Raw genomic sequence first — 13,934 nt, 5'->3', positions numbered from 1 at the left:
ATCAGAACAAGTACCCAGAAGAAAAAGAGGAGGGTAATTGTTATTGGTGATTCCCTTCTGCAGGGAACAGAGGGCCCCATATGCCGGCCAGACCCCTTCCACAGGGAGCTCTGCTGCCTCCCTGGAGCCCGGGTCAGGGATGTTACCAGGAGGCTGCCTACTGTAGTGCAGCTCTCTGATTACTATCCCTTATTAGTTATACAGGCAGGGAATGATGAGATTAATAACAGAGGGCTAAAAGCTATCAAAAGGGACTTTAAGACACTGGGGAAAGCAGTTGAGGGAGCAGGGGCACAGGTAATCTTTTCATCTATACCCTTAGTCACAGGCTGGAATACAGAGAAGAATAGGAAAGCATATTTGATGAACAAGTGGCTCAGAGGTTGGTGCATCCAACATAACTTTGGATTCTTTGATATTGGGGAACTTCATCTTGCCACAGGTCTGCAATCAGCAGATAGGACACAACTATCACAGAAGGGGAGAAGGACCCTGGCACATAAGCTGGCTGGGCTTGTTGAGAGGGCTTTAAACTAGAATGGAAGGGGGAGGGGGTTAAACATGACAGCACCAGAGATAAACCAAAGGGAATTGAGGATGGTAGGCTAGAGCTAGGAGTAAAAGCAGCAGCCCAGCTGAAGTGCATGTACACTAATGCACGCAGTATGGGTAACAAACAAGAGGAGCTGGAAGCTCTGGTGCTGGAGGGAAATTATGATATTGTCGCCATCACTGAAACGTGGTGGGATAGCTCACATGATTGGTGTGCTGTAATCAATGGCTACAGACTCTTCAGGAGAGACAGGCAAGGGAGAAAGGGCGGGGGAGTGGCTCTGTATATTAGGGATGCTCTGGATGTCGTGGAGGTAGAAATCAAAGATGATCAAGTTGAGTCATTATGGGTGAGACTTAAGGCGAAGGCCAACAAGGCTGATATCCTGGTTGGAGTCTGTTACAGACCACCCAACCAGGAAGAAGAGGTTGATTTATTACTCTTTAAGCAACTGGAGGCTGCCTCAAGATCACCTGCCCTTGTTCTGGTGGGCGACTTTAACCTACCAGACATCTGCTGGGACTTAAACACTGCAGAGAAGAAGCAGTCTAGAAGGTTTCTGCAATGTGTGGAAGACAACTTCCTATCCCAGCTGTTACGTGAGCCTACCAGGGGGGCAGCCCTGCTTGACCTGCTGCTCACAGAGAGGGGCTGGTAGGGGATGTGGTGGTTGGAGGCTGCCTGGGGTCCAGTGACCATGAAATTATAGAGTTTTCAATACGTGGAGAAACCAGGAGGGGCATCAACAGAACCTCCACGCTGGACTTCTGAAGGGCAGACTTCAGCCTATTTAAGGAACTAATTCAGAAAGTTCCTTGGGAAATAGCCCTTAGAAACAAAGGGGTCCAGGAAGGTTGGACCTACTTCAAGAAAGAACTCCTGCAGGCACAGGAGCAGGCAGTGCCACTGAGCCGGAAGATGAGCCGACGAGGGAGGCAGCCAGGCTGGATAGGCAGGGAGCTGCTGAAGGAATTAAAGATTAAAAAGAGAGTGTATCACCTTTGGAAAAGAGGGGAGGTGTCCCAGGAGAAGTTCAAGGAGGTTGCTAGGTCTTGTAGAGGAAAAATTAGAGAGGCAAAAGCCCACTTGGAGCTCAGGCTGGCCACGGCTGCCAAGGAAAATAAAAAGTGTTTCTTTAAATATATGAATGGCAAGAGAAGGGCCAAGGACAACCTCCAGTCCTTGTTAGATAGAGAGGGGAATAGAGTGACAAAGGATGAGGAAAAGGCAGAGGTGCTTAACACCTTCTTTGCCTCAATCTTCACTAGTGGGACAGGTTGTCTCCAGGACAGCTGGACTCCTGAAGCGGTGGATGGAGTCAGGGACCAGTACAGTCCCCCTCTAATCCATGAGGAAGCAGTAAGGGATCTGCTAAGTCACTTGGATCCTCACAAGTCCATGGGACCGGATGGGATCCACCTTAGGGTGCTGAGAGAGCTGGCAGCTGAGCTGGCCAAGCCACTCTCCATTATTTATCAGCAGTCCTGGCTCACTGGAGAGGTCCCTGAAGACTGGAAGCTGGCCAATGTGATTCCCATACACAAGAAGGGTCGTAAGGAGGAGCCAGAAAACTACAGACCTGTGAGCCTGACCTCAGTGCCAGGCAAGGTCATGGAACAGGTCATCTTGGGTGCCATCACAAAGCACCTACAGGATAGCCAAGGGATCAGGCCCAGCCAGCATGGGTTTAGGAAGGGCAGGTCCTGCCTCACCAACCTGATCTCCTTTTATGATCAGGTTACCGCCTGGTGAATGTGGGGCAGGCTGTGGATGTAGTCTACTTGGACTTCAGCAAAGGCTTTGACACTGTCTGCCACAAGAAGCTCCTAGCCAAGCTGGCAGCTCATGGTTTGGACAGATTCACTCTGTGCTGGATCATGAACTGGCTGGATGGCAGAGCTCAGAGAGTGGTGGTGAATGGTGCCACATCCAGTTGGCAGCCAGTCACTAGTGGTGTTCCCCAAGGATCAGTGCTGGGCCCAGTCCTGTTCAATATCTTTATTGATGATCTGGACGAGGGCATTGAGTCCAGCATCAGTAAGTTTGCAGATGACACCAAGCTAGGAGCAGGTGTTGATCTGTTGGAAGGTAGGAGAGCCCTGCAGAGGGACCTGGACAGGCTGGATGGGTGGGCAGAGGCCAATGGGATGAGATTTAACAAGGCCAAGTGCAGGGTTCTGCACTTCGGCCACAATAACCCCAAGCAGCGCTATAGGCTGGGGACTGAGTGGCTGGAGAGCAGCCAGGAGGAAAGGGACCTGGGGGTACTGATAGATAGTAAGCTGAAGATGAGCCAGCAGTGTGCCCAGGTGGCCAAGAGAGCCAATGGCATCCTGGCCTGCATCAGGAACAGTGGTGGCCAGTAGGACAAGGGAGGTTATTCTTCCCCTGTACTCAGCACTGGTCAGGCCACACCTTGAGTACTGTGTCCAGTTCTGGGCCCCTCAATTCAAGAAAGATGTTGAGGTACTGGAACATGTCCAGAGAAGGGCAACGAAGCTGGTGAGGGGCCTGGAACACAAATCCTATGAGGAGAGGTTGAGGGAGCTGGGCCTGTTTAGCCTGGAGAAGAGGAGGCTCAGGGGTGATCTTATTACTGTCTACAACTACCTGAAGGGACATTGTAGCCAGGTGGGGGTTGGCCTCTTCTCCCAGGTAACCAGCAATAGAACAAGGGGACACAGTCTCAAGTTGTGCCAGGGTAGGTATAGGCTGGATGTTAGGAAGAAGTTTTTCACAGAGAGAGTGATTTCCCATTGGAATGGGCTGCCCAGGGAGGTGGTGGAGGCACCGTCCCTGGGGGTCTTCAAGAAAAGACTGGATGAGGCACTCAGTGACATGGTCTAGTTGACTGGCTAGGGCTGGGTGATAGGTTGGACTCGATGATCTTGGAGGTCTCTTCCAACCTGGTTGATTCTATGATTCTATGATAAAATTTATTTGAGGGGAAAAAAATCTAACTTTTATAGCATTTGTATTTATTTTTTCCTCTTTAGGAACAAGCATATCTTTATTTGAAGTGAAAAGACAGACCCTAAAAATCTGGGAAAGGCTGCAGTAGTTCTACAGAAAAACATTTAGGAATAATGGCTTGCACAAGTTGATATCGGCCAGCAGCAGCACATACATGCTTTATTTAGACTTGGTTTTAGCCTCTGTAGTCCTCAATGTTAAATAAACAAGAGGGTTGTTTTCTGATGCTTAAGTTTCCCACTCAAGAAAAATGAAGATCCTTCATTTGTATTTGGTCTTGTTGTCTGATCTGGCTTGGAGCAGGAAAAAGGAGTAGGGAAATGTTTCAGAATTAGAGTGTTGATTATCTTTTCATCAGTGGCTCTGTAGCATAAATGTTTCAAATTGCACCACTGTAAGGAACTGCATCATTTCTATACATTAGTAACTTACATAAACGTCAAAAATCTGCTGTGAAGCTTATTCAGCCTTAATAAGGGTTCTTCAGTTGGTGTGCAAAAAGCCAGTCCACACCTCGTGTTGAGATACCTGTCTTTACTGCTGTTCTGCTGAACAGCGTGCCTGGCATCTAACAACAGCCAGCCCCCTTCCCCTTAGCCCCATCATTTCAACATATATACTATTTGTAGTGGTACCAGACTCTTGATTGGTTAGTCATATTTCCTTCTCCATCCCACAACATGCAGCTGTATGCAATCAAATGAAAACATCTGGGGGAGGTGCTCTGCTTAGCATGTTCAGTTCTACCCTAAGGACATGTATTTCAGCATTGTAACTACCCAAGGTTACTTTAGGCTGCGCTTCTTGGCTTTTCTTTGGTGCAGAAATGTATGTGGTCTCCTAAGCTGGCAACACAAAAAGAACACAGAATCAGAGAACTTCAGGGGACGGAAGGAACCTCCAGAAATCGAGTCCAACCTCCCTGCCAAGGCAGGATCACTTAGGGTAGCTTGCACAGGAACACTTCCAGGTGGGTTTTGAGTCTCCAGAGACGGAGACTCCACAGCCTCTCTGGGCAGCCTGCTCCAGTGCTCTGTCATCTTCACTGTAAAGACGTTTCTCCTCATATTTCGTCCACAAACTACCTTTTCCCCCTGGTATTTTATTAAATTCCATTCTGTTTGGTGCGTGTCCACTCCTCCACTGCCAGGAATGGTTTTGCTGTGTTTAGCTAGCTAACAAGCGCCAGCCGGAGTGCCGAGGTCAGAGTGGAGAAATCCATGATCCCAACCCGCGCAGTGCTTGTGCTCGCCGCCGGGGTAGCAGCCCATCACGGTGACCAGGCACTCTCAGGAGAAGCCCGAGCCGAAAACGGCTTTAGTGAGAGGGGGCTTTAGTTCTGAGCAGGAGCACGGGCTGGCCTGAGGAGGGGAGAGGTCACAAAGGATCCGTTGCGCTGCATCGTGGGCAAAACAAGCACGAGTGAAACTGGGCAGTGGGCACGAACAGGGTTACTGCCTCAGACTTGAGGCAAACCGTGCTAAGGACTGGAGGGAAGCACGGACGCTGCTGAGCTGTGCGGTTCCAGTTCTGCCCCTCGCATCTCTGCTATTCTGTGTGAAAAGAGTTTGAAACTGGGTGGACTTCTCATGGCTTCCAAAGCAGTAGAAAAAGCCCCTACTTAGGTGCCCTGAGCGGGACAATGCTGCAGAAAAGCGTGGAGACTTTTCCTGCACCGCAGATCATGTCGCAGTCGATGGCTGCTAGGGAGGACCTGCTGTTGAAGCGCTGTGGGACTCGGCCCGGGACGACGGTTACCGCCGCCCTGCTAGAGAGAGAGAGGTGGCGGCGACCGCGGCGTAGTCCCGGCGGGCCGGGGGCGGGGCGGCAGGTGACGGGGGCCGGGGCGGAGGTGGCCGGCCCTCAAAGGTGCGATTGTTCCACAGTTATGCCTGGTATGTGCCGAGGCGGGGGCCGCCGAGGGCGGCCCCCACCGGCCGGGAGGGCGAGGGGCGACGCGGCCCGGCGGGACGGAGCCGCCGCTGCCGCGGGGGGCTGCGGCCCCTCCCGTGCGTCCGGCTACCCCCCTCCCCGCGGGGGCCGGCAGTACTGCTTTGCAACTAACGACTCCTTCAAATTCTTGCGGTCGCCGAATGCTAGCGAGCTCCCAGGAGGGGGAGCTCCGCGGGGAGGCGGTGGAGGGGGAGGAGACGGTAAGGGGAGTGTTAAAAGGCGGCAGCTGAATGACTGCGGGTGCTCTTCGTACCCCCACTCCGTGCAGAACCGGCTGCTCGCCCGCGACCCCTCTTCGATCGCTTACAGACGACCATGGAGAGGAGAGAGGACGTGGAGTGCGACTGCCAGGCGGCGTTCGCCGAAGCTCAGCGATGGGTAGAGGTGAGGCGTCTCCTGGTCGTTTTGTATATCATCCTCTTGTCGCCTCTCGTCCCCTCCCTGCCGGGGGGGGCGGACTATCCGTCTGCCCGGGACCCCCGTCCCGCTCTGGCGTCTCGTCGAGGCAGGAGGACGTTGCTGTGGGTCTGCCCCTGTCGCAGGGCAGGAGCTGCAGAGATGCCGCTTCCAAACTTTGTTTCATTGTCGGCAGCAGCGGGCTGCTATTTTTAGAAAGTATCGTGAAGGCTCGCAGGGATCTGGCTGTGCGGTATCGCCCACACCCACCCCCCCACCCCCAAAATCCAAATTAAAGGTTGGACTGGCTACCCTCCTGTCATTAAGGCTTATAACTTCTGGTCGTCTTGTAAGTTTCTAGCTCTTGCTCTGAGACAGTCTGAATTAAAGGCAATCTTCTTCCTGTCTCAGAGTTCAGGAGGGAGAGTAACACTGAAATTAGAGTAATTTTCTTCTCTCCTATATTTAAACATGAGTGTCTGACTACACATAACGCCTGACGTCAACATCTGTGCTTCTATGTCCTTGCTCCAAGTCGCACTGGTGCTGTATGTGATAATAATGAATTGGGGGAAAGGAGGCGGCTCGTAGGCGTACCTGAGCCTCTGTGTGTGTGCACGTTCAGGCTAGCGTGCGGCCGGGTAAACCAGGCTGCTGCTGTGGAAGGTGTTGCACGAAGTGTTGGACGTGCTTAGCAGCCTCACTTGGAGTCACTGTGTGCGTTTCGAGAAGGGTTTCGTGTGATGGTTTATATGTTATTTAACGTATTAAGTTATTTCTTTGTATTCATTCACTCGAGATGAAACTTCTATTGTCAGAAATGCTGTGCCAGTGACTTTTAAATGAGTCAATATTCAAAGCAGGGTGTTTGTTGCTTTTTAATCCCTGTCTTTCTAAACTAGTCAGGTTCCTACTCCACGCTTGTTTCTTCCGTAAAACGATGACATCTAGTGCTTAAAATCTGTTGAGACCGTAGAACCGAGAGCACCGTAGGCGAGGGTATTGCCCATGACTTCCACAAGTGTTAGTTTTGTGTTTATCAGTGAATATAAGTAATTAAAGCAGTCTTGGCTTTCCCAAGTGTCAGTGAGTTTAATTAAAGCATTCTTCTTTTGTGTATGTGTTACTTTTCTTGCATTGCTTCCTTTACAGTGGAGTAGCTTACTTCAAATGATTAAGGTGATCAAATGTCATCTTTCAAAAAAATCTATTTTAAGGACCTGGGGATTTGTTTCAGTTATTACTAGTTTTTATTTGCTGCTGACTGGTGTACCGTTCCTGCTCATGGTTCCACCTTTGCCTGCCAGTAGCACATGGGAGCGCTAGCAAAGTGATACGACTGTAAAGTGTGTACTGTTTGTGTAGAGGAAAAACATATGTCCAGCTTCCTCCCTGCTCATCTCATTTGTGTGGCTGTACATTGTTTCTGATACATGAAAGATGTTTTAATTTTAAAATAGCTTATAAATTAAGAAATGTTCTGTTGTAAATTAAGTAACTTAAAAATCTGAAGGTATTGATAAACAGGATGCAAAAGATGCCATAATGTTGAAAGAAAATGTAAACATTTAATTCCCTATTGAAAGAGGTTTGTATTTCAGGGAGTCTGTTGTGTTTCTCTGCTCTTTCAATCCAGATGGATTAAAAAGCTGAGACAAACCATTTCCGTTCCTCTAGGAGAAAAGGTATTTTTAGAGGAATGAGATGTGTCCCAAGGCTTTGTGAGTCTTGGTGAAGTGCAGTGTTGTATATGTGATTGAATCTTGGTGAATCCTAATGATTAAGCAGTTAGTTTTGAAGATGAGGCAGAGTTCCAAATATTTGTGGATTTGAAGTTCTTATGTTTTGGTAAGGTTCAGTGTGCCAGATTCCCCCTAACATTAGAGGAAGATGAAAGCATACAAACACTAGCTACTACATATTTGAAAGAACAAGCAAAGGGCTCTTTGTAAACTGTAACTATTACCCTTCACTAACAAAATCTATGTTAGCATATTTGTGTAATTCAATACAGAGTTTTTAGGACTCAGATTTTAAGACAGCTTGGAAGACCTAAGCTCAAACTTTGAAGTTGAGGGCTGTTTGTAACAGAAAGGAGCAGCTGTGCTTGTCAGATCTTGGGGGGAAGGGAAGTATGTATAAAAGCCACCCAAAAAATAATAACAGAGGGGGGGAAAAAAGTCACCTCACCTCTTCTTTAAGTTTTTGGTGAGAGACAATTGCATCAAGGTCAGGTCCTTCCTTTTCCAGGGTGGAGACGCCATGTTGAATGGCAGCCACTGGCTGGTGGGAGATGAAACATTTGATCCTAGTTCTATAAAAAACCCTCAGCCAAACCCCCAACTACTTCATTAAGAGTAATAACAGCAAAAAATGCATCTGATATCTGGTGTTAGCTAATGAAGACTTTGTTCTTTAATTTGGATTCGTGTTGAGACATAGTTTATGATAATGCAGACGAGGCAGATCTGTAGTCTTTACAATGTAAAGTTCTCTTGAAGTTGTAAGTCTAACCTCTTGTGTTTTGAGTGCAGTGATTAACTGGGAGGAGAGATAGTATTGCTTGTCTTGGTATTGGTTACTCTAGCTGGAGATGGTTAGACAGTCTGAGAGACTGACAGTGTCTCTAACAGTGTCCTGGACATCCACTTCTTTTAGGTAAAGACTACACATTTTCCATACTCAATCTCTTCTAAGGTGTTCCTTGTCTGGAATCAGCACTCGTTAGTGATGTTGGGTTCTTGCATCCAGGACTTTTGGAGCTTTCTGAGCGAGCTCTCTAACAACTGGAGCTTATCAAACTCATGTACAGCTTAACCTTTACTTGGCACCTCAGCTCGGTGTGTGCCGAGACCAGAATTAAACATTGAAACACCACAACTTGGAAAGAGTTTCTCTAAGGTAAAGCTGTATTTGCCAAAGCTAGAAATAGCTGGGATAAAAATTGTTTTACTGTGCTCTGTTCCATATTATAACTACAGCAAGCCAAAAGCTGTTCCTCCAAAGCATTCTTCCCCTAGCTATTAAATGTCCCAGACTGCAGAGTCTGTTTTCCTGTCTCAAGATGTGGGAGGGCAGTCTGCTTCTTCTCTCTACAGTCCACAGTTAAGTTTGTCCATGTGAAAGAGGGGGAGACATTGTCTCTCTCTCCCCCAAAACACCCTTCACCATTTTAGGGGTCATGCCCCTCTTAGAGTTCAAGAGGAAGGAAGAGTCTGAGCTCTTTTCTTGTAAAATGTCTCAGCTTCTAGTTTCTGTTTTGTGTCTTATATTAATTTATCTTCAGATAAATGTCTATGGCTTGAAATTGTTTGGTAAACGAACTTGAAACCTGATCCATGAAGTCTGTAAATCTTTAGTTAAGAGTGCCCAGAGGCAAAAAAAAAGGCATGCTTTGCTTTGTGAAGTACACGGATCCTGTCTGAGGGAGGGTGGGCAGGGAGCGTGTGCCTGAATGAGTTGTTGGAGTGAAGCAGCAGAGCTGTAGGAAAGCACATGGAGTAACCTTGGCAGATCCACTGAAGTGAGAAACCACTGCTGGACCAAGTAACTCTTAGTATTTCAAGCTATTGTAGAGCCTCTTGGGAGCTGAATTGCTTCCCCTAATAACTGATCTAGAGTTGTCAAAAGTCAAGCGTTTTGGAAGCTACTAGTTTCATCTGGTACTGCTGTTGAACATTGGCCTCAGAGTCAGAAGCAGAATGCTACAGTCCAGTTGGCTTAGAATCATAAAATCATAGAATTGGCTGGAAGAGACCTCTAAGCTATCAACCTAAGACTGCCATGGCTGTTAAGCCATGTCCTGAAGTGCCATGTCCACATGTTTCTTTGACACCTGCGGGGATGATGACTCCATCACCTTCCTGGGCAGCCTATTCCTTTGCCTGGTTGCTCTTTCAGCAAGTAACTTTTTCCTAATATCCAACCTAAAATTGCCCTGGCACCATTTCAGTCTCTTTGCTCTTGTTCTGTCACCTCTTATCTGCCATCGCCATTAACTAGGTAGGGGAAGAGTCTAATTTATCTGAATGCTGTTTGTGATAATACCCTCATTTATTGTTATGTTAATTGTGTGCTTTTCAGAGTCCAAAACCATCTTTGTTTTGTGATTTAAAAGTATCTGTTACATTTTTGGGTGGTGGAAAATTATTCCAGGGCTTTTAGTTTTCAGATGTGTGTACCAACATATACCCACACCCTCCTGCCTACTCAGAAGCCTTAAAATGCAGATTTGTAGAGTAGCTTGGTAGTAGTCGTCAGCTTGAGGATAAAACTGGAGAGCCAGGACTACTTACTGAAATCTTTTGGTTTGGACCAGCAGTGCAGCAGTCAAATCCACTGAGTGATCTCTGACATGTGGTCACCAAATGTTTCTATTTGTTGAAGCTGTTCAAAGTCTGCATTTCTACTGTATATTTTCATGGCTCCTGCTAATGCAGCAAGAGGTCTAGCAGTGATGTTTTCCCTGTATTTGCATAGAGATCTTGCCTCAGCGATTTTGTTTTGCTTTTCCCCCAAGCATGAATCTAATGCATACAGTCTGGCATGGCATATGGGAGGAATAACTGTAGAGACAGAATACCCATCTTACCATTCAAAGCCTCTTGTAGGTGCCTTTACTCTAGCTGAATTAATCATTATGAAATGATTTTTCTCTATTCTGGGTAAGATATTTCTAGACACTGCACGTAGAGCCAGTCAATGTCCTAGACGGTGTCAGAGTGAAAAATGTGTGAATGAAAAGGCAGAATCTGTATATTCTGTTGCCTAAACCATGTCTAATACTGAATAATTCTGTCAAGTCATAAAACCTGGGTGGGCTGATTTCTGCAGAGCTTCTTACAACACGGCTGCCAAAGTGCTGCCTTGCATCTGCCTAAGGGATATATTTAACCTTTCTTTAGGTGGATGCATCAGTATTTCGTTATTGTGTGTAGGCTCTTGGCAGGAAGCTATTGCTTAGAGTAAGCCTGAATGTATAAATATGAATTGATACATAAATATACATGCTGTCAAGTCAATGCTATGGGAACCTAAATCCCAGAAGTTGTTTTCTGCTGGCTGCAGATTATCAAAGTGCTGTGGCATAATGTCATCTAACAGGGCTGACAATAATGGATTAGGGGGACAGGGTGACACTAATACTGTTTTATCAGGCTGAGCTTTTTTCTCTCATCTTGTCCCCTTCCTTCTGGACTTCAGTGAAGGTGTCAGTGGTGTGTTTGAGGAAAAAAAGTTTTGCTTGAGAGTAAAATATAGAAATGGGCATGTCTTCTGTACTGGGGAAATGCATTGCAGCTAAAAGGGATCTACAGGCAATTCTGACCAGACTGTTGTATTCTTCTGTATTTTGTGGTTACTAGCTATAATTAGTCATGGTCTTTTGTTCTTTTTCTCCTGTCTTTTTGTTTGGTTGTTTTTTGACGTGTGTCCTGATCCTTCTCCAATTTGAAGTGGTACACTTTTTTTCTGCCCTTAGTTTGGGGAAGAGACAAGTTGGTGATTTCTATGTTTACTTCCCATCCCTTCATTACTGTGGCCTCCCTTTTAGCACCTTTTCTTTGTCGCTGCTTTTTTTTTTTCTTGTCCACGTTTTTGTTTTTAATGAGTATTTGGGTGTGTTACATTAGACGGTGACCTTGCTGAGCTTTGGAAAACCCTTGGGTTTTATAGTGTTGTGAGAGCCAGATACATTCCAGCTGAGTTTTGTACCTAGGACTCGTCTTTAAAGTTCCTTTATCCTCTCCTGGAGGGTGGGGGGGTGTGTGTGAGAGAGAGGATTTTGGGAGGGGTGGTGTGGTTGTCGTTTAAGAACAAAACACAAATCCCCAGCTTTTTAGGCTTAGCAAGACTGACATAACTCTTAACTACCATTTTTTAAAATGGTCTTTCCAGCTTCAGAAGGTCAGTGAAAAGCAGCACATACTCTGAACCAGTGTACTAGAAATGCTTCTACTCCGGGATGTGCTTGACACACCTAACTCATTATCCCAGTTATCTTAGCAGGAGTGTTTTAGTTTTGTTGGTGTATTCGGTTTGTTTTTTCCACATCTATGTGAATACTGTCAATGTAAGTGAAAATCTAACTGCGAAGGCCTGTAGTGAACAAGCTACTTTGAAACATGTTCTTTGGTTCCCCACACTGTGAGCTTCTGCAAGCAGTTTTAAATTTAGCATTTGTGAATAGTGCTAATTTTTTATCTTTTCCAATGAAAAGGAAGATGTATGGATCTGACTCAAAGCATGCTAGCTTCCAGTTGGATATTTACTTGTAAAACTTTCATTTGTGCTGCAGTGAATAGAGGAACTCAATTTCAGCAATGTTCTGCATTTGTGATACAAAACATCTGGGATGAATTTAGAAGGGATTATGAGACTTGCTTTTTGGGTGTGTTGGCACTTTCCTTTAGCACCAGCTCTTGTGAAAGTCCTAACTTGTATCTGGATGTGATTCAGCTTTCAGTCATTACTGTTAGAAAAGAAACTTGGTATACTAACTTTAGGAAATAGCTATTACTGATTTTGCCAGAAAAAGTCAAAATCCTTGTCATGAAACATAGATTTGAAGAAATATCTAGATTGGAAGTGATTCAGTTAGCATAGACAGTAAAAAGTATTGGTTGGACCAAGCTGTTCTCCTGGGGTAGGTCTCACAATGATGTGACTTTGTCTTAGTGCTGGGATGTTAACGCAGCAACATGTCATTGAAACTCCTGTGCTTGGCTTGTGCTTCTGTCTCTTTGTGGTGGCAGAGGTTTGTCTGACCCACTGGTGATTTGATTTGGAGCTCATCTGATGATGAAAACTTGGCCTGTTTTGTAGTATCTGTTATTCATATGACTTCTGGGAGGAGGGGTGTTGGCATAGTACGCCTTTTGCTGGTAGCTCACTCTTGGGTTGCAGTTGAGCTGGAAGGATGGAGAGGCAGACATCCAAATTTAAACAAGCCATCTCTTTCTCTGGAGGCTTCTTAAGTCATCTGCTTCTGCTCATTGCCTGATTCTCTCTTGTACGTGCCTTGGGAACCGTTTGCTGGATGCCTGGAGTCAAGGTATAAGCTAGACACCTGAATTAGGGAGGCTGGCTTCTAGACATAAATGAATTCTTCAGGATGAATTTCATAAGGCTTAGAAATACAGTTGGAGCTGTTTTAACTAGAAATTTCTCAGGAGCTTCTGGACCTAAGTGTTTGAAAGTGTTTGATATGCTTATATGCTGACTTCCTCTATGGCAGAAGTAGCCCTTGTGTCTTGCTGTGGAGTGTGACCTAAGACCTTCTAACCATGTCAGCTAGTAAATCACAGCGTGATAAAGAACAGAAGCAAATGAAGCTGGATGTCCAAGTGTCTGTGCAGAAGAGGAATTAAAATGAAGATCCAGGCTTGACACCACAGAGGTGGGAGGGTTGTAGGAACAGCTGCTGCACTGCCTTGAGATCCTTCTTCCTTTCAGGTTAGGTGAAGTTTAGACCAAACCACTGCTGCTTTTCCAGTCTAGGAAAAAACTTACCTTCTTTCTTGTGTCATCATATGCTTCATTTTGCCTAAACAGTACCAGTGATAAAATGTACCTTTTGTTAACACTGGGAAATGTAATCCTGAGGAAAAAAAATGGGCCAAGCTTTTGGTGGCAGGTGCTTATGCAAATAGAAGGGGTTGAAGCAATGCGACATCAACTATCGAAACTATCTGCAAAGGTTGCACTTATTTTTTGTATGTGTCTGTATGTATATTTGTTTATATATGTAAAGTAATTTTTTTCCTAAATATCAGATGGGTGTCCTCATTGCTAATTCTTGGCATTCAATTAGAAGATTGTGTGGAGCTGCTCTTATTTGGACTGGGTGAAGATGAAGGCCTGAGCTCCGGCTACAGATAGATACCTCTTTTACAGGCATTTGCCTGATGCTGTGGAGGGAAAAGGAAAACCCTGATGTACTAAACATTGACTGGATGATTATTCAGGAGAGTATTGCCTCACAACTACAAGTCTTGTGTGTTGAGGATTCTTTTTTTTTTTTTTTTTTTTTTTCTCCCGAAGCCAAATTCCCATTGAGATG

At 45.9% G+C, this 13,934-nt stretch overlaps 1 protein-coding gene across 14 annotated transcripts in view; it reads left to right on the top strand.

The window, feature by feature from the left end:
• Nucleotides 1–5,654: 5,654 nt before the first annotated feature.
• The window catches only part of LMO7 (LIM domain 7), a 144,569-nt gene continuing 136,289 nt past the window's right edge, over nt 5,655–13,934 (top strand). For 7 of the 14 annotated variants that reach the window (XM_064173975.1, XM_064173852.1, XM_064173895.1 and 4 more), the window contains exon 1: nt 5,658–5,863. In XM_064173975.1, coding sequence (XP_064030045.1) covers nt 5,795–5,863 — 69 coding nt within the window. In that variant the 5' untranslated portion in view covers nt 5,658–5,794. Of the gene's footprint in view, nt 5,864–13,934 lie in introns of all 14 variants that reach the window. The other 7 variants (XM_064173929.1, XM_064173921.1, XM_064173912.1 and 4 more) reach the window with 4 other exon arrangements.

The sequence above is a fragment of the Pogoniulus pusillus genome, chromosome 3 (assembly GCF_015220805.1).
Source record: "Pogoniulus pusillus isolate bPogPus1 chromosome 3, bPogPus1.pri, whole genome shotgun sequence".
Lineage (NCBI taxonomy): Eukaryota > Metazoa > Chordata > Aves > Piciformes > Lybiidae > Pogoniulus > Pogoniulus pusillus.
This window is presented reverse-complemented; position numbering and strand designations above follow the sequence as displayed.